Source organism: Battus philenor, unplaced genomic scaffold (assembly GCF_028537555.1).
Source record: "Battus philenor isolate CCGP_79_NKW_IND1 unplaced genomic scaffold, ilBatPhil1.0.hap1 SCAF_12, whole genome shotgun sequence".
In the NCBI taxonomy this organism is placed as follows: domain Eukaryota; kingdom Metazoa; phylum Arthropoda; class Insecta; order Lepidoptera; family Papilionidae; genus Battus; species Battus philenor.
In genome coordinates, this window is record NW_027181674.1 from 225,911 (window position 1) to 247,354 (window position 21,444).

The window sequence follows — 21,444 nt, forward strand, 5'->3', positions numbered from 1 at the left end:
TATCTTATTATTGTTTAATTCCTAAAGAGGTGATTTTTTTTAATTAAAATTAAATTTAAGCTTAATATGGCCTAAATATAAAAATGATGATTCCTAGTATACCAGTGGAATATTTTTTTTGGAATGGATTAAAAGAAAATTAATCTCCAAAAATGTACCTATGAAGCTAAATACATTGACAAATAAATGTTCATTTTATTCGAAGTTCTTCGTTATTCTGACATAATACCGACAAGAACGTGACCGATTTGACATTTCGAGATTTTTTTAACATTTACATTTTTTCTAACATGAAAGCAAGTTAGCAACAATCAATTTTAAAAATTAGTAAAAAATTCTAAATAATTAAAGAAAAACCAACCTGAAAATTAAATTTTTAATAATAAATTTAAAACTATATGTATGACCTCAAGGTTTTAATAAACATGTCAAATTATCATCTAAAACCACCAAATCTATTAAAAAAAGCTAAGTATTAATTTAGAAAATTTAAATGTTTTTGATGTATTCACCAATTAATTATAAAAAACCTTATATATTTTTAGTTCTTGTACTTATGATCTAATGTTTAATCGACTTTTAATTTATTTTTAAATATCGATTTGAACAGCTATCGCGTGTATGTTAAATAATCGATTCTATTACACATTCCTGCCATCGCATCGTTATCTATTATTGTATATTTATTTCGTTTCTCCACAGCGTTTGAGCGTATTTTTTGTTTATACGCTAGCTAAACACCGTTATCGGCTGTACACCGATTGAATACACACGACTGTCATTATCTATTGCAGCAACTTATTTACATTTGTGAAAGTAAATTGTGGAGTGGTAATTTACGATGGCAATGTGATACTTTTATGTGTTGTGGTGGTGCGAATGCGCGTCGTGGGGCTCGGGGCTCGCGAACTTTTAGTCGTGGACACGGATGATTCCCGCGTTTTCCTGTCTTGATAACCCCGAGTTGTTTACGCGAGGACGATTGATCTAAGTTTTCGTCATGCCAGTCATACGTTTGTCTTAGTCCGTGAACGCTATGTTATACTTGGCGTTTTGCTCTTATTTGTTGGTCAGTTGTGTGAGCGCGGCTTACAACGTGAGATGCGCTAACAGCTCCGAGACCGGAGCCTCTTTACAGCCCTCCTCAGATGGAGTGCAGGGTCGGTACACACTACTATGGTGCACGGAGGCGGACCAGAACGTTACCGAGTGGGACCTCTTCGTTCAGTTCTATGAGTCGCGGAAACCCGAAAAATGTCAGCATTACGATTTGAAGCACCCGCCGCCTCTCGGTAGACGACATTCTCATATAAGACAAGATGTACATATAGGCTCTAATTGTACAAACGTGAGTACTATTTAGTATAAACCACGTATTTCTAGTCCCGCATGCAGTAGTGTGTTTTATTTAAATAATGATTATGCAGAGGGTATTTGTTTACAAGTTTGTATTATTGCTTCAATTAGTCAAATAAACAAGACATAGTATTCAAATTTGCATGATTAGTAACTGCCATGTAATTATTTATTATGTTAAGTATAGAATTATATGTTATACAATTTATAATTGAGAATATTTCATTTTAATGAAAATAAAACTCTTAAGGTGTGCTTCTCGACATCCTTGGATCTGATATTCAAAGCTTGTTATGCTGTGAAGAGCACCCTCTTCCGAGGGCTGCGCAGCTCCGAGAGCCATGACTCCTTCCACTATATCACAAACAACTTCACAACCTTTAAGGATTTGCAGGCCAGTGTGCCTGCTGTCAAGATCTTCAACTATGAGTAAGTAAATATTTGCTCTACACTATCATTTGATTGCTAACCAAATATTTGTATGAGGAACATTAATACTAAAAATGGTATTTTCCTTTATTCTTATTTAATTATGTTAATTTACTTCTTATAAGCAGTAACCAACAGATGACACATAAGGTTTTAGTTATTCTGCCATAAGCCACATCTTTTTTTAATGCAAGTAACACTTTAGTTTTACACTATTTATTTAAATAAATACTTAATATTAAATGCTTATATAAATATTAATTACTGGTGTAACGATAGACCTCATTGCTAAAAGTGGTCCACAATAGATCATATAACCAGGAAAATATGTTTTGAATTTCTTCAGGTAGCCTTACATCACTATATAGATCTTGGTGTTGTCTACAATATTTTTTTGCTTTATTTTACTATCACCAACATGGTGTACATAATAAAATTTTAATTATCGATTATTAATTCCATTAAGCATATTTTATTAGTCTACCCAAGATGGTGCAGACAAATATTATAAAAATTTATTGGTTTTACAAACATGGTATTACTATAAATACTATACTTATAATAATTACATAAATAGTTACTTTCAAACATAAATTTAAATAGAACGATATAATATATAAGCACATGCATAGAATATACTGACTACATATAAACATTTTTTTATTGTTGATGTTTATGACAATTCTCTTTCTTCTATTTATGTAATTTTCTGATGTGTATAATAAAATGTTTTAAATAAAAATCTGTCTTATCTTATAATCTGTTTTATCCTATATTTCATTAATTGTTTGTGACTTACATTATAGTCTACTTTATTTTATGTTTCATCACTTTGCTTCTTGTCGTCTGTTTTGTCAGTGAACATAAGGTAGCCCAAGTTGACCAATTGACAAAATGGCCAAAATACCAAAGAGCAAAATTGAGTTGATTATTTTTTCAGTTGCCTGTAATTTATTTTCATAAAATTTAATAGAGTAGCACTTATCAATATCAAGGCATATTTTCATGTATAGCACACCAAATAACTAAACTTGTTTTGATTTTAAATGAAATATAGAATTTGTGTCGTAAAAATTTATTACTGTAAATATGTTGAATAAAATAGAGCCTATATGAGAATCTTGGAGTAAATCTAATTTCCCAATAAAAGAATGAGATGTATGCCCATTATGTATGTATGCCCACTACAAAACTGTATTCCTGTAAAAAGATTTTTAACCAGTTGAACAGGTTGGAAGTGTTATAACTAAATGATAAAGCTTCATACAAATGTATGTCATGAAGAAAAGTACCAATTTAGGTTTGCAAGTGATAGTATATGTAACTTGTCAGCTAACCAAGGTCTCATGGTATAATAATAAATTTATAATAGTCTACACTAGTATTTTCAAAACTTTTAGTGTCCATGTCTGATCTTAGCCTTCTTAAAATTCTTACGCCTCCCTATGTAACATATATAATTTTTATATTAAAGTGAAAGGAAGTCCACATTCAAATTGCACTCGTTAACAATTAAATTGTTCCTCTGTGGGTTGTGGGTATAATATGGGTATAGAGTTTATAAACCCATGTTGTTTCTCTCTGATTGTAAGCAAAAGGGACAACAAGTTTCCAAAAACCTTCAAAATCCATATTGTTCTATAGTTATTCTACCAGGATCAATGGTTTTGGGTATTTTATTTACTCATTATTAAGTCTATCATCTAACATTATGTTTTCAGTATAAGTTTAATTTATTTAAATTTACATTGTTGTTTTGTTGTTAATGTAATAGTCGCCTGACACAAGCTTCTTCCATCCTGATCCAGAGATCTCTTTCTCTGGCTGACCTTGAATCCTCCTAACTTTCATGATATCATCACTCAGTGTTTTGGCCAGTCCACCTCTAGGTTTGTTCTTGGAAAAAGGAATTCAGACAGCAGTAATTTTTGACAACCTATCTCTATGCTATTTGTGGTTTTAGTTATTGGGACAGTAAATGACAATTTTATATTGTAGGAAAAATACTGCATATCAGCACTAAGTTGCGAATTAGAGTTAATTGGTGCGGTAAACACTTTGTACAAGATTCGAACTAGTGTTATTGTAATATTTAGAACATTTACTTACTTCATATGTTAGATATGTTTAAATGTGAAATATGTTGTGTGTGGACAATGTGAAGCGGAAGATCCTTGGGTACAGGCAGGTTATGCTGAGGTCAAATGAGTGTAATTTGATGAGACGTGACTCGCGTCTTTTGTGTGCAACTATTTATGTTTAGCTGAAATTTCAAGTCGGCACCGAACCCATTGGACGGCGTCGCGCAGTACAAACACTTTGCGTTACTTCCGCAATTCATTTTAGGCTACGTGCAAGTCAAAAATTATTTGTCTGTCAAGATGAACAAATTCGCGTCGCGGTATTTGATTTGGTATTTATTGACCGTAATGTCACGTCATTTAATTCAACTTAGAATTGCACAATCACTACCGCGCTGCGTTTTGCAATCTTGACTTGATATATAATTTGCTTACAGCCGTTAGAAAGCCTATCAGCCTTGTCGGAATCGAAGTCGATTCGTGTATCACAGGAGACGCCAACCTCAATCATAACAACGTTAAAACTGAAACAATTACTCATCGGTCGGAATCTACGCATATCATGCGTTACGCGCTTAAATTTATTTTTATTCATCATCGGGAACTAGACAATATGAGAAAACGAAAGCGTTTTAATAAACCTGTTAGTAACCTTACGTCCACCTTATTCCAGTGATTACGTGAAAGCCACCTGGTTCCTGGGCCCCGTGCCGGCCGGCAGCTTCTCAATGTACATCTGCAGGCGCAACACCACACTGCCGCAAGAGGTAACCTATCTTATCTTCGAGTGGGGAATTGACTTTTACTAAAACAATTTCTGATTATTGATTATACTTGTGAGATTCTTTCTAGAGTTGGTAGGTCTTGAAGATAGTGACGACACGAGTACCGCAGTAGAAACACTTAAAGCTATGAAAATAATATTTAGCCAATAAAACAACAGAAAATTGTCAGCCAATCACAAGACGAGAAATATTGTAGAGCGCTGTCTTTTTCGTACAAATCAAAATGAGCAGTGTTTAATGCGCCGCTGACGACGACGTATGCTACTCCCGTATACTCGTATAGCGGCGCTTCTCGATACGATACTCAAAAAAGTCCCAGAGGAAAGTTTAGATTCCTCAACTACGTGTGATAGAAATACGTGATCACTTCGTATGCCGGTTCTTCCGCCACTTCGCCCGACGTTTTTCGAAATAGAAGTAATGTTGGTCATGTATAAGCAATAGTGGTCTAAGTTCGGCTTTTTCAGGCGCTCCTGAGTCGAGTTGGTTTGTCTGAGGGAGTCCATGGACTGAGTCATATATATATATATATATATATATATATATATATATATATATATATATATATATATATACAATTGCTATAAATGTGCTGTAAAGAAACTGTAGCTGAAAGCCAACCCTGTTCCACGAGGTGCGCGTTTTCCTGCACCATGATATACTCTTGTGGGGCTTGTGGCTCACATCACAATATAATAATTAGAGCTTCGATCGCCGGCAGATTCTTTAATGGTCGATAAGTACGCCATTAAGTCAATAATAAGCACGTCAGAAGCGACAATAGAACTTACACTTAGACAATAGAACAAAGCAATAAAACTTTATGTTGCGCACGCGGCGTCTATTGTGAACCCGTAAGGAGAGCCTTCCGTAACAAAGAGGTTTTACACTGAGCGTTCTCGAATCCAAGGTATATAGAATGATACTCAGGTAGAAGTGTAAGTCAGGTAAAAGAAATCGATGTGTGCACATTTAGCGGACAATAAGCTGCACCCCCGTACAGTGCACGATGGACCGGAACAGAACTGGTGACCGTCAGCCGGTGATATCCTCGTGAGAAGTCCGAGATTATCTCCTATTCACACGTGGAAACTCAAATTATGACAGCAATGAGAATCTTATAAACGCTAGCTATTAATTGAACGATATAATGTATTATATAAAGCTAGACGTCGACGCTTTTGTCCCACGTAGCTCGGATGATTTCTGTTCAGTGGCACATGAGCCGTAAGATCCCCCCTGCCGCCGCCGCCGCCCCCTCCCCCCGCACTAGCGGTACCGATGACATATGTGAGGGCACAGGCAGTCGCCAGATGCGGACAGTGACAATCTTTGGGGAAATCTTATGCCTTGCAGTGGGCTTTGAAAGTGCTCAGAGACTTATTATAATTCATCTAAGTTATTAAAAATCTTAAATGTAATGTTACTTGAACCAAATGTTATGTCTTAACTGAGATTACTGCTTTCTTTAACTGAACACTTATACTTTTGCTACTATTGTAAAGTAGTAAATGTATGTTTTACATAATCAATAAGATAAACAAAAAAATAATGTCATCCATAACGCGCGCTGGTTATCTCATGCAAATTACAATTTTCACGCTGTCGATGAATTGCGCAACAACAGATTAGACATAAAAACAAAGCCGCGTCAGCGATATGTTGGCTTCGCGGCCGGGTCCGAGACAACCTATCTGCTCACGATACTTAACACGTTGAACGCCATGGCGGACACCATGTGTCCGACAGCATACTGTCCCCTGGGGCCACACCATTTAATCGAAAATCGTCAAAAAATCGCCAAGGTGTTTTTTTTGTAAATATTGTCAGTAAAACCCTTAAAACTAATGGGCGACTTACGGAAACAGCGATTTACCCATTATTTTACTACGGGGCCGCGCGGGTCACGTGCCTTGGTAAAAACAGACGAAACACTGTCCGTTGGCTCTCTAGAGGCTTCTGAAGTGATCGAGGGCATGCGGACACATGGTGTCCGACGCGGCCTCTTGGACCCAACATGATGGCAGTCACATAGTGTCCGTCGCGGCCCACTGAACTAAACATGGTTTTTAGTCTGGCGTTCAACGTATTAAGGACCAGGCAGATATTTTTACACATTAATGACCGCAAAGAAATCCGCAAGATATACCCTTGGACACGCGTTTTGGGCAAATTTATACGTTGTAAAAACATCATAACTTTGTTATTTATGAAGGAATGTCTTCTGAAACTTTCAGAAATTGTGTAAAAAAATACATTTTAGGTATTTTTTTACTTTAAAAACACTTTGTACAAAATTGTAAGATAAGATTCAATTTAGGTGTTATGAAAAAAAATGTTTTGAAATACGATGTTTTTAAAGTATGACACTTCGAATTTCACCAATGAGATCGTTTCCTTCGAAGGCGGTCCACCGGTGGGACTTGTTAGACTCTTGGCAGGCCAACGATTTGACCATCAAGTTTAATGCAATGGCTGATGGTGTTAACACTTAAATACAGCAGGTAGGATACAATGTATTAAAGTAGATGACATAAAGACACGCGTTATTTCGTGACGGACGGAACGCGGAACACGAGAAAACTCGCGCGGTTCTTCATGTGTTAAGGAGCACACAGACAGACAGACATAGGGACACAGACTAAAGTTTTGTATGAGAAATGTTTTGCAAATTTGCTTTAGGCCTTGGCACGTGTATGGGCCTTTGCTCTACCGAGCTGGGTCAGTTGAAACTCGCGCGGTTTTTCATGTGTTAAGGAGCACACAGACAAACGTAGGGACACAGACTAAAGTTTTCTATAAGAAATGTTTTGCTTGAGCACGCTGTGCAACGACTCTTAGTAATGGGACGCATTTACATTTTAAAATATTAAAACAATCGTTTTAAAATGAGCCCAAAATAGTTTGAAATGGTTTACGTGTTGCAATTTTGTTTATTCGTATACGACATAAATATGTTTTGTGAACGCGTGACGCAATGTGACATTTCAAAGCTTATCATGATGGTATCTTAGGATGTAATTAATTCTGAAGTCAATCCATCATTAGATAATTATGTTTTTGGGCGATTACGTTGATTAGTGGTGACATGCGGCGCAGATATGTGGCAAAGAGCAAGGTGTGCTCGGGATTGCTCGTGATCCATGAGATGTTCGAGCAGCAGTAATCTGGCCACATAGCGTAGATCGATATATTTCGCGGCTCTTATATAGTCTTTAGAATTTAAATTTTAATTGAATACTTTTAAACACGCCTTTGATTGCACGCCAGAGAAAACATTTTCAAACTATGATCATTTTTTGTATCTAAAGCCGTAAGCCAGATGTCTTCTATTACGCGAGATCGTTTTTCTCTTAATTTTTTTTTATTTGACGTGGTCTGATCTTTCTATAATGTTCTATAGAGCAAAATTTTAATGTCGTGTTATTTATAAAGGAACATTACAGAACCTTTACTTATACGATGATTTTGAATGTGCATTTAACTTACGTGTACTGCTGGTGTACCTAAATGAATATATAGATGGTACCTAGAACCTTAAAGTTCTAGAGTGAAGACCTCGAACCGATAAAGTGAAAAGGTGACCTTGTAAAAGTATTCGGAAGACTCTCGTCGAAATGCAGATAAATATCTGCGGTTGGTTTCTGTGTGCATTACTCATTTGGACCTAATTTGTGGGTTGGATCTTGTATATTGTACTACTGGTATATATAATGAGCAGATTAAATGTAAGACAGTGCCAAAAGATCGTTAGTATGTTCGGTAATACTATGCAATGATGACGTCACATAACTGAAAATGTTTTGTGACGTCATTGCTCGTAGATGATATAGAATAACTTCAAAATTTAAAGAGCTATGTATTCACCAAATCGCAATAGACTAATGCAAGCGATGACCATTGGAGTCGAAAAGTTCTCGTGTGGCGAACACGAGACGCGGCGCGAGTAGACACAGGTCACAGGCGACAGCGATTTTCGAGGGAGGCTTTGCTCTGCGAAAGGCTCGCGTGTGGCGGGAAGCGCTCGCTTGTGTGCCTGTAACTTGAAAAAATTCTTGGAATACCTCATGACCTTGAGTGGATGGTTTAACGACACTCAAAAATTTTTTTATGGAGCGCCCTTCGTTTGTAGCTCGACAAACGAAGGCACAACAAAGTTTTGTCTTAGAATCTGGTTATGCCATGGACTTATTTATCATCTATGTGTTCTCCCGTCCCTGGTGGCGATCTGTTCGTGTACACTTTGCCTGAGGGAATCTCAAACGCTGTTCGTCAGAATATAAATGAACGATAATCGCGCCGACGGAATCTGGTCAACGCGACCCCGAGGCAAGAGGGCAAGCGATGCCCAACAAAACAAACTAAAAGATTAAATCGTAGCGTACGCAAATTCTATAAGGAAAAACTATGTTATTGCTTTGCTCTTTTGTAATTATTGATTGTACTCGTGTATAGATAAGGCGACGTGGGAAATTAACTGTATTTTCACTCGTCATCATCAGCTTATTTACGCCCAGTACAAGGCATAGGCCTCCCCCAAAATGTCGCCATGATGACCGGTCTTGCACCGCCCACATCACCGATCCACCTAGTGAAGGACCTTCAGCTCGTACTTCTGGAATACGGGCTCTGTTGTAGTTGTAACACCATTGAAGACTGTGATAATGGAGCAAACAGTGATCTAGGAACGGAGATGAGGGAAGAAAGATGATGCATAGGAAACAATATGAATGAGAATATAGATGATGGTGGAGGAGAGAAGGAGAAAGTGAAAAATAAAAGAATAAAATGAACAAAAATATTTTATCCGAATTGTAGCGTTCACACATGGCAAAGGGGAAGGAGATATCTCCAAAAAGAGAAACCATTTGTAAAAACCAAGGCACTTTCACATCATGACATTACTTTTGCGCCACTAGTCATATCTTATAATAATGTGTGATACACTCAATCTAAAATTAAAAGGTTTCACAAATGTTAAAATAGTAAGAAAACTTGTTTAATTAATTTGTAATGTTACATATTTAAAATGAATTATTGTTTTTACCTGTCCCTGCAGAGTTTTTACTGGCACAAGCTATTGGCATCTATTTTAATATAATAGAAAAAATAAATTAATGTAACATACTTCATTTTGATTGGATATAGGTGAATAAGCTTTAAAGTTTTTTTGTTGTTAAATGTGCCGTACATTTATCTCTTAAAAGCAGGGGTGACCAACTCGAGGCCCGATGAACACTTGCAGGGCAGTCAATATATCCATTGAGTCAATTTTGAAAGCAGTCTCGACCAATATAATTTTAAAAAGAAAAGATCAGAGAAAGAGATGTCAAATATCAGGACATGAACTAAGTTTATACACATATCAAAATATTTTTTTATATGAACATTGATTATTTTTTCGTAGTTCACCTAAAGTTAAACATTGTAATTAATCACCTGTATAATAGATGAATATAACAAATTTTATTTTTAGATGACTTGATCGTAACAAAGTATGTTGCAAGTTGCAGATGTGCATGGAGGTGACAGAGAACTGCACGCGCGGCCTGTACGAGATCTCGTGCCAGCTGCAGCTGCCGCACGGCCTGTACAGCATCCAGCTGGTGCACCAGGCGCCCTGGGTGTACGGCCGCGTCGTCGACGAGAGCGCCGACTACGAGTTCAGTGAGTTCCCGCCCATTTTAACGCCGATCACCTATAGACAGGTGGCCAAAGTATAGGTCTCCTCCAACGATATCTATGAGGGATATACTATATCGCCATGCTTGGCGTGGGAATTGGCGATCGCAACGTAATATTACGGCGCGTAGAGGACGCTGCTGTCTTAATTTGGAATTGTTTGTGAGCAGTCAATATAATCAACCTTTAAAATAATTTTCTAAATTTTAACAAACAAATGCTTGACCTATGCTACAGACAGTTCTACCAACCTGGTGAAAAAATAATGGTCGGTAGTTTTAAATGACAATTACATCTTACTTTTCGATCACATTAGTTAGTGCCCGTCTCTGTTAAACATTATTTTTTTTAATGGAATCAGGCGTTACCTTGCGGAAGTCCATCCTAAGTAAGAAAAGGACCAATATTTAGCCACTTCCGCACATGCAGTGGTAGTCGTGCAACAAAGTGCACCGCCCGCCAGTCCGCTGATAAATGCGTTAAATCACTCAACACGTGTTTCACCCCTCCACGGGTCATCTTCAGAAGTTATGTTACACCGATTAGTGCCAAACACAGGGTGAGCTCATTCCGTCACCGCTTTGTTATTTATATGCCAACTCTGCGGAAATCGCTAAATATTAGTCCTTTTCTTACTTAAACATCTTTTTGTTTTAAGAACTAACTAATATAGTATATATATAATCTTACAACACTCCCATGTGTTGAATCTAAATCATGTTGTAATTAAGAAGTTCATTAAACATAAACTAGTATAAAAGATCCTGTTATATTGCGAAGGCTTTTAAAGTGATAAAGCCTAGGAATAAATTGCTCTACCATTGTATTATCAATATTGTAAAACTATACGACAAAGAAACACCCGCCAGAGATTTTAGTTGGCTTTAGATCATCCAAGAATGCAATGGGGGGTGTTCTCAATGCTTGTACAGGTTTTATAAGTATTGTGTTTTGTATAAGTATCGTGTATGTACAGAGCACTTCGGGCTGGCGGTGGTGGAAGTGCCAGTGAGCACCGGTGACGAGGTGGGCGTGGGCGCTGCACGATGGGCGGCGGTGGGCGCGGGTGCAGCGCTGGTCCTGGCCGCGGCGAGCACGCTGCTGCGAAGGCGAGCTCGTCAAAAGTCACGCGCACAACCGACATCAGAGACGTACGTACATATATAATATATAACGATAGGAGAACCTTACTCTTGGCATAAGTCTCTACTAAAAATCGCTGGGAAGAGCGATGTTGCGATAGACGTGTCCAATGTTAATTATGTCTTCGGTCTACCTGGGGGGGGGGGGGCTGCACCGCGTCTACCGGGTCGTGGTAAATGGAGTCGAATGGTGAAACTTTCGGCAACACCACTTCCTTCGCAATTTCTATTTTCTGTGATCTTGGTTCTTCTGCGGTTATTCTCATTATTGTTTGCATAGTATCAAATAGATAACTTGTTTTGGTTGTGTGCAATCATTATTTATTATTACAACAGTAAATCAATGAATATGTAAAGTAATTATTTATTCTTGAACTGCATTAGACTGCATACTCTATAGATTTAACTACAATAGTCTATCATATCATCACCGCTATCATTTTAGTAGTAGGACATGGACCTCCTCCAGTAACATCCGCCGAATCGCTATTTTAGCAATCGGCTGGTGCTACCAGCTTCGCATCTTTAAAAGTGGTTTTATGTTAAGAGTCCATTGCGCACTGCCACCTCGAACACGCGGATACCGCAAATGCCACTTGAACAGCAGTGAGCGCCGGGTCAAAAATAGTATTTCCGGTTTAAGCAAGGAATAAAGAGGAATAAAAATTACTATTGATGGCCACGGGGAATTGCCTTCAAACGAATCGCTAAATGGAGTATTCGAGGTTATAATCGTAGAAGTTATGAATTTCTGATTGACATTTTCGTGTACACAGCTCTATATGATGTTTCAGGGAGGCGCCGGAGGGCGCGGAGGGCGGAGCCGGCATTCGCGTGCTGCTGCTGTACGCGAGGGACTGCGCGCGCCTCACGCACACCGCGCGCTGCTTGGCGGCGCTGCTGCAGCGCGTGGCGCCTTCCAGGGTACGCGCATTTACCCCCCGCCACCTCTATTTAGTACCTGCACCTGCTACCGACCTATTTATATTTACCAGTACTACACATAAGCTTAAAACACGAAGAGCAAAGTAGTTGCATATAAGAGGAAACATCTGTCTTATGTCTTTAGACATCAAAATAGCTGAAATATTAAATGTTTCCTCAAGCATGCAATCTTAAAAATGCTTAACTAAAAATTTGTTATTAATATGGTTCCAGGAGCCTGTAAGAGCCTAGGAAGAAGATATTGTTCTTTTCTTAATTCTTAGTAAGAGGCTGGACATTAACTAAACCCTGAGAGCGTCTTCGGCGGTTTCAGCTCGGGCCATCACGTTTCTCATTTCCTTTTATACACAGTAGTTTTATTCCCTTGAAATCGTGTGAAAAGTACTTTATTAGAGAGAGAGAAGTGAAGATTCTATCGCGAATAGGTCTCGAACCTTCTCTTTAGACATGTACGATAAGTGTGCGTGGTGTTGGTGCAGGTGTACGACCTGTACTCGGCGGAGGTGTGCGCGCAGGCGGCGGGCGCGCCGGCGGAGTGGGTGCGCGCGCTGGTGGCGCGGCCGGACGCGCGCGTCGTGCTGCTGCAGACCCCGGCCGCCGCCTGCCTCTACGCCTCGCAGCTGCGCCAGCGCGGGCACGCGCTCGCACGTGAGTACACGCACACACACTGACAACCGTACAACGGTCAGGCACGGCTTCGAGTGCCGGTCTGGCGTTGAAATCAGGGAGGAGACAATACCCTCCTTGATAGGCGGAGATGACAAACAGGCATTAATATCCCTTTGTAAAGAGATCGCCAAAAGGGCGATAGAAAGAAATAAAGCAAACAGAGTATAAAAAGATAAATAGATTAAATATGTAAAAAAAATAATTATAGAATAAGTAACAATGTAAAATTAAAATACAAATCGAAAAATGTAAAAAGAAAAAGTAGAAATGTAGCATGAAAGATAGAAAACGGACCGAAAAAGAATGTGAAGAATGAAAGAAGAGAGAGAAAATAAAAGATAATGTGAAAAAATTAAATGCTAATAAAATCTCTATCCCACCACAAATAGGGGAACGAAAGGTCCCCAATAGCGGGGGTCATTAAAAAAAAAACGGTTGTTACAAATAAGAATTAATAATAAATATAAAATTGTAGAATCCAGCAAAACCGTGAGAAGCGTGGCGATGTGTGGAAAGGAATGAGGCATTGTTGGCGAGCGTGCGGACTGTATAAACGGATAAAATAAATTCAAATGATGAGATGTTGGTAACTCATTAATAATTTTACAAAACTAGGTAACAGTAAAATAATATGCAGCAATAGATAAAACAAACGAACAAGCAAAACTGCCTCACGACACGAACTGTCAATATAAAAAGTAAATGTAAGTTTAATTTAAAAAACTAGACATTAATAGCAATTTGATAAAATAGCAGTGGCGTAGCTATGGTATTTGGGGCCTGGGGCAGATTGGGGTTTGGTGCCCCCCCCCCCACCCCTAAAGAGTCTAAATTCTATATTTTTATATTTTTCACATTTTGGTACAGTTTTTTATTTTTTGCCCATAAAATAGTGAAAAATCCGAAGCTCAATTTTGTTTTTTTCTTTAAAATATTAAAGAAATCAAAATATTTTTTTTCTTAAAGGGACATGATCCTCGCCCTTTGTGTATAAAACAAAAATGTGTTTCCAGAATTTTTTGAACCCTTTATGAACCCATCTTTCTGGTTTATACATTCATGTCCTTAAATATTGAACACATATATCTTCTTCTACATCTCATGAACACAGATATATGTTTTGTGATTTAGGGCCCTTTTAAAAAACACTTTGTGTTTTGCGAATGAAAGGCTTAAACACTGTGTATATTATAATTTGTAACCGTTTACTTTTTTTTTAATGTTCATATTATTTAACAACTTTTTTAGCACAAAAATAGTAAAATTTGATATTCTTTTTATATTATTTACTTTAAATAATGGTTTTGATTATTCTTTTAACATTTCATTATTATTCAAAAAAAAAATCAAAAAAATTATTTTCAACTTTGGTGCCCCCCCTGCTTGTGGTGCCTGGTGCGGCCGCCCCGCTCGCCACCCCCTAGCTACGCCACTGTAAAATAGTATATACTAAGTAAATACTGTGTACGTGTAAAAACGTGAGTGAAAAATAAACGTATAAAGCAGGGCTTCTTAAACTATGGGTCGCGACCCCAAATGGGGTCGCGTAGCAAAATTCTGGGGTCGAGAGATTTTAACGTGAAATATTTATATATACCATTTTATAACATCACTAGAGTTGGAGGAATACAGTGGACTTGCAGCGTCTAGACACGCGCATTTGTTGAGGGTTTCAAACTAATATAAATACAATTTTATAATTTTTTGTGCATAATTTTAATTTTAGATTTTTGCATGTTTCAAAACGAGTTCTAAAACTATATATTTTCATAAGTATATATATATTGTTACCTAATAAATTATCGTAAAATATTAATTTATTTTTCTTTTATATTTATATGGGGTCGTCAAGATACTCTGCAATCATAAATGGGGTCGTGAAGGACAAAAGTTTAAGAAGCCCTGGTATAGAGGTTTCAAACCGCCAACGGACATTTTGAAGGAAATTAGAGGAAAGAATGAAAGATATTGAGAAATAACAAATATGTCGAATACAATGTAAAAAACACCCTGTCCTGAAACGGGTTGAATGGGAGGCCACAAAAACGGAGCCATAAAAATATACCATGGTAAGAAAGTCAAGAGAAGTATGACAAACTCAACTATCTCATTGAAAGGTTCTATATTATAATGTGCTTGTAGGCTCTCAAACGGACAAGTAATGCATTGATTTGTTGTCAAAGAGCAATTGCTTTAACATAACAATCTTATTTATTATTATTTAACGTATTATAATTTCAAATATTAACTCAATGCCTTTTTACTTTGGTATCGATGCACCTCTAAATGCCTCTTTTGTCAAAGTTTGCCATCTTAATAGATTCCTAAAAGTATTGCCATATGTATTCATTTATAAATAGCCACTGTTGAGTTTCTGTCTGGAGGGTCAGCATTCCGAGCCAGTGGTAGCTAGGATGGACTGTCTAAACTAGACCTTTTTATATTTAAAGTATTGGAAAATTAAAACGCGTGTACATACCGTGCCTAATTGAATAAAGATATACTAAATTTGAATCTGCAAGTTTTATATTTAATTCAAATAAATACATTTAAAAAACTTTTAAGTTAAACGGTTTTTTGATACCCATATTGTGGTGGTTGTGGAGAAATATGTACCTAGTCCGCCATATTGGAACGGCGTCCATCTTGAATTTTAAATTTTGACATAATCATCGTGTTTTACTAGTGTAGCCCTTTCATTTGATACCCATATTGAGGGGGTTAAGGAAAAATATGTAATCCGCCATTTTATATCGGCGGCCATCTTAGATTTATAATGTTATTGATTTTATTATATTGTATTGTCATCTAAATTAAATGTGCGTACCAAATTTCAGATCAATCTGACAACGGGAAGGTGCTTAAATTTCAATTTCTTATTTTGACCCAAATAAATAAACAAATTCCGTACGGGTCGAACTAAATAAAACCGTTTAAAATATGTTTTCTCCATAGACGTCCAATAGGATGGGTTGATCCAAAGTGTGTTTGATAAAGAAGGGCCTGTAGCCATTTACAATGTTATGGTAAGGTAAGGTTGTTAATTAACTGCTGTGGTGGTTACAGTGGAGCAGCCGCTGCTGGGCGGGCGCGTGCTGCCCCGCAGCCCGCACTGCTCCGACGCGCTGCTGCAGCTCGCGCTGCGCCTCATGTGCGAGGGCGCCGCGCGCGCCGCCTACGCCCCTGACTGCTACCCCTACCGCAAATACTTTGTCGCCGAGTGAGTTGCAGCCCAGTATTATTTGCACTTAAATATATTACGGCACCAGAAAGTAATGTCATTTCTGTTGACATATCTTTCAGAAAAACCGATTGACTTGTTACTGCTCCGGCATTGATTTGTATACTAGATGGCAAAAGGTTATTGATAACGAAGGTGAATATATTATTAATTCGAAATAAAAACTTATTATAATAGTCGTGTGTGTAACATACGAAAGCGACATTACTTTCCGGTCTCCTAAAACATTGTATTATTTTACCTTACTGTCAATTGGCTAAAGGGACTATCCCTTTGGTGAGTGAGCAATCGATTAAAAATTTAAAAACACTTCAGTCTGTTTTTATTGTTTTTTGGTTATATCTACATATAACACTTTATTTAAAATCGCGGCATTTTAAATTGATTCGATATTGATTTCAAAGCAGAAATCAAAATAAATAAATAGCATTAATAGCCAGAGAAGACACTATGATAAAGAAATGAAACATGTTCACAGAATAACTGGCATCGAAGCGGACATGGTGCCGCTGGTGACGCCGCAGCGAAGGTACGCGCTGCCAGCAGCCACCGAGCTGCTTCTGCGCGACCTGGCCGCCGACACCGATGTGCAGCTGCAGCGAGAAGACTTGGAAGAACCACTACAACAATTCTCACAGTCAGTGGAAGAACTTCTGGACTATGTCAGGAAGAACCCGGACTACCTCAATGATGAACTGCTCTTCTTATAAGTGGTACACACCAGGAAATTGTGAACTTGACTGTGAAGTCTGGACAAATTCACGGCGCCGACTTTGTCACGAGGAGAATCTATACAAGGGATATGCATTATATTTTTAGTAAAATAGTTTTAAGTTGTAAATGATGATATTTTTAATTTTAAAAATAGAATTTAAAGTCGTTACAGTCTGACGTGACTATTGTCAGTGGTGGGGGCAAGATCTGTATGTGACTGAGAAGTACCCGCAAGATGACTCTCGGGGAATCCCCGGAGGTTCTTCCCGGAACCTTTCAGTGTTGAATATTTATAATTAGAAACATACTTGCATTAAACAAAAAGTTGACAATACAATTAGTAAATTTGTCCTGTTATGGTGACCCGTTTGTTCTGTTATGGTGACTTTCTACCATCCATATGGTATGTTCAAACGGTCATCTACATTTAAAGTGATATGCGTGCCTTCCGGATATGTTATCCTATTACCATTATATATTGTTGTTTTTGTCATCGACGCACTCGTCTCAAGTGGCACATTGACACTGACACATTGCTCGTGCAACCTGTGGCTGTTGGTGCCGAAAGGTTGTGGTGACCACGGTCCGGTAGACATGGTATGTGCTGGCCTAGTTGAAGGAGGGTCCGTACCTTGCAGCGGGCGACGATCGGTTGACATGAATGACTGAATTGTTATACAAAATTGCCGTTAAATTTATTTATAACTCTAAACCATGTTAAATTTGTTTAAATTATATCGATCTTCGTGATCCAACGCGGCAGCTTAGCACTAATGCAACAAACAGGGTGAAAACTTGTTTTACGGGCGACAAATGACCCGCATGGGGTCAAGGCTAATTTCAAATGAGAAACTTAAAACCCGTGAGACTTATTTAAGGGTCATAGTTGATACAGTTGTCCGCGTGTTAAGTTCTAGATGAGTTTTTTACTGTGTACAATCTTATTGATTTTATACTGTATACATTAGTGGAGACATTATAATAAAATATTTTTGACTACAGATTTTATGTTTACATACTATATATTGAATAATCAATGTTGTTGTACTATAATTAAGGGTAATTGTTAGAGAGAGAGAAAAAAATAAAAAGTATAGACTTTTCTATATTTCATTGCATTCAAAAAGGTTTTATTTACATTTTCAACAATCCAACCAATTTATGCAACAAATACAGTTTCCTAAAAATAAAATAACAGATTATCATAGTTTATATTATCTGTATAAAGTATATTTTAATCAAAGTTAAATAATTAAATATGTTTAATTTAAAAGTGATTTAATTTTTTAACGAGCACTGAATGTGGACAGATAAGTTTGTCAGTCGTTAGAAGACTGGGTGAGGCTCATGTCCAGCTGTGGACGTCCCACGGCTGAAATGATTATAATATATACAGTTATGGTATAGTTGTTGACTACAAAAATTCCGGCCATTATCATAGAATATATTCGAATACAAAGTAACCTAAAGTTGTTAAGCTAAGAAAATATAGAGGCGGCTTCAATTGATAAATTAACACAATCAACTCTATTCTGTTTTGTCACTCACACACTTCGCACATTTTAATGATACGCTTGTAAAGTGCTTCTCTTACGCCAGCTGTTGATGTTATATATTAAAATAGAATTTATATGCTACGTGTGTGTTATGACGAATTTATCCAAATGAATTTTGTACGTTACGTGCACAGATCGAAATAGTACACTTATAGTTTTTATGGCGATATCAAAACATGGCTTTCTTGTATACAAATTAAACATTAAATTGTTATTTTAGTAAACCAAATAACCATATAAATCTCTTGAATTATAGTCATATATGTGGAAAAATAATAATGAAAACAATGGTCAAATAACAAACTACTAAAGAAAATATGTATGTATGTCTATATATGTAAATATATATTAATGAATAAATATATGTGATGCCATCAGTTATTTTAGATTCAATGCTATTTAATGGTCACAACTTTATTTATTAAGAATGGCCAACAAAATCAACAATGACATTAATGACAGGCATCCATGCACTAGTTAATGAAAAACGAAAGAATTTTTGAAAATAAAAATCATATCAATAAATCTATTAACGTAAATATCTTTATCATATGTTGTAAATGTAAGCCATTAAAAGTATGACAGATGGTAATAATTCTGAATTTAAAGGCATGTCCTATTTTAATCAACCTAGAGGTACCTGCTAGTGTGTATTTGTACAGCTGCAAGAAACATTGCAGAGCTTAGATATAGAACAGGATAACTATATATCGGTAAACAAACCCTTTATTCACTTTTTGAGATGTAAATTGTGTAATGTGTCTAATGTAAGTACAATGTTAAAATAATAAATAGGAAGGAATCTTTGGGCTTAATATTACGTTTGGCAAAGTTCATTCTCCGAAGGCAATTGGCAAAGGATTTAACATGTGGACAGTGCACACTGACTTAGATGCAACCTGCTGTGCTAAGGAGTGTTATTGGTGTCATCTATATCTTTATCGATTCAATTACTTTGCTAATACTTTGCAGTAAAATAAAAAATAATTCATAAAATGTAATATGACTCTATACACATGACTAATCGCTATGATCTTTGGGTGTTTGACAGTTTGCAGAGAACTATGCCCGTTTGATAGTTTATACGATACAAATTTAAATTGACATAAACAGCTGTATCAATCAGTCCTAAAATATGTGCAAAGTAAGTTCAAACCGCAAACGCAGGAATCTCTCTCTCCGATAGTGTGTTAAGAAATCTTTTTATATGTAACGGAATCAAACAATTGCATTTTATGTAGTATATCTACCAGACAAGTTTGAATATCCCATGATCCTAAACCGTTTATATAATAGTACTTAGTGGTCCTAATCTGCAAATGACACTTAAGCAGCAGCAAGGGTCTGGTGCAAAAACAATTGGTGAAAATTTAAATCTTCTTACATTCTGTTTCCATGTGTCTTAATAATAATGTAATTAATGTGATTTGGGCAAAAGTTTTACAACTCTAAAAACACCAGACTTTTTGTATTATATGTAATTGAGCATTCAAGAATAGCCAAATTGATTTTTTAAAATTGACCAGGTGTTGGAAATTCAAGGAAATGCTAGAAATCGACTAGCGATGATAGTAATAAGAAGAAAATTTTAATTCACATAGCAACCTTCTGCTGGCTCTAAATGATCTGTTGAAAAACAAATTGAAACTATTCACATAACTTCGTTGTAATTTTCAAATAATTTTTAAAAAAATGTTTGTGTGCAAAAGGAGTTGAGTTCCTTTCGCCTATCCTCAGGACTTGTAACTTCGAATTTAAAGACTTATATTCAGCAGTGAACGTTTTACAGTTTAAATGATGAATAAAATGTGCCTTACAATGGCTAATTAGTTGAACATTGACCTGGAGTGTCGGGGGTGTTGCCTAAATACAAGAACCTCCCAGAGTCTTGTAAACGCTTGAGTTGCTTATGCAATTTGTGTAGAATTCTCTGAAACGTGTACACATATGTGTTGATTGCACTTGTAGTTTAAGAACTGGTACAGTCAGTGCTGATGATGCTTGTCTTGTAATTGGGCAATGTATTCGTCAGCAAAACTGCAGCTGACTGTACCTATGTAGAACGAAGGTGCCTCGAATTTTAAATTGTTATAAGATTCGCTTTTGGACGTACTTATACATAAAGCCTTTTCCTGCACGGCCTTTGTGAACATATGTTAAGTTTTATAATAAATGTTATATTTTAATTTGTTTTTTTGTATCTCCCCACTCCTAAAAATCCTGTTTCTGTTTACATTCTATTGTAAGTGTAAGTTTGAATATACAAAGAGACGAAAAAGTTATTTTAATCATGGAAAATTATCATTTACTTGACATCTATTGGCTGACATGACGATGATGTCAGAATTTACAACTGCCCAGGGTTTGGAATAGCATAGTGCCACAGGGAACTCTATGTGGGCCGCTACTTCTTCGCCAGCTTAAAACAATGCTTAGATCACATAAGTGTTGCCCATGCCATGTCTGTTTACTTAGTTTTGTTACTTGTTTCAGGATTAAATTAGTTGTGTGAATTATACAGGCTGTTGGGAAATGAATGTAAAAGCTTTTATACGGTTGCTCATTGGTTGCCAATTAACATCCTATGCAAAAATCTATTGTTTTAAAAATAATAACGTAATGATAATATAGGAAGAAACATGTTTTACAAAATTCGGATTACTAAATGTTGAAGTTAATTATTGTGTACTATCTGTACTGCCAGAAGTCATTGACCATTCGCATTCAAATAGAAAAAATTATTGTTTAACATATTTTATAGCAATTACTTCACCGATTGGAATTACAAATGAGCGATACATTCATCGCTTTGCACCCTGTAGAACAACCACGATGTGCTTGGTG

General features: G+C 36.8%; 1 protein-coding gene across 1 annotated transcript; it reads left to right on the forward strand.

Moving 5' to 3' along the window:
- Positions 1-664: 664 nt before the first annotated feature.
- LOC137932763 (uncharacterized) lies at positions 665-20,786 on the forward strand. Its single transcript, XM_068776432.1, has 9 exons — positions 665-1,348; positions 1,607-1,785; positions 4,540-4,633; positions 10,165-10,318; positions 11,310-11,484; positions 12,270-12,399; positions 12,900-13,068; positions 16,156-16,309; positions 16,809-20,786. The coding sequence occupies exons 1-9, from the start codon at positions 1,037-1,039 to the stop codon at positions 17,038-17,040; spliced, it is 1,599 nt and encodes a 532-aa protein (XP_068632533.1). The 5' UTR covers positions 665-1,036; the 3' UTR covers positions 17,041-20,786.
- Positions 20,787-21,444: the final 658 nt, after the last annotated feature.

Bases quoted from the DNA above. Each gene is read 5' to 3' on its own strand.
- LOC137932763 (XM_068776432.1), top strand. From the start codon at position 1,037: ATGTTATACTTGGCGTTTTGCTCTTATTTGTTGGTCAGTTGTGTGAGC. The intron at 1,349-1,606 runs GTGAGTACTATT...AAAACTCTTAAG, and splicing joins TAGGCTCTAATTGTACAAAC to GTGTGCTTCTCGACATCCTT. The intron at 16,310-16,808 runs GTGAGTTGCAGC...ACATGTTCACAG, and splicing joins CGCAAATACTTTGTCGCCGA to AATAACTGGCATCGAAGCGG.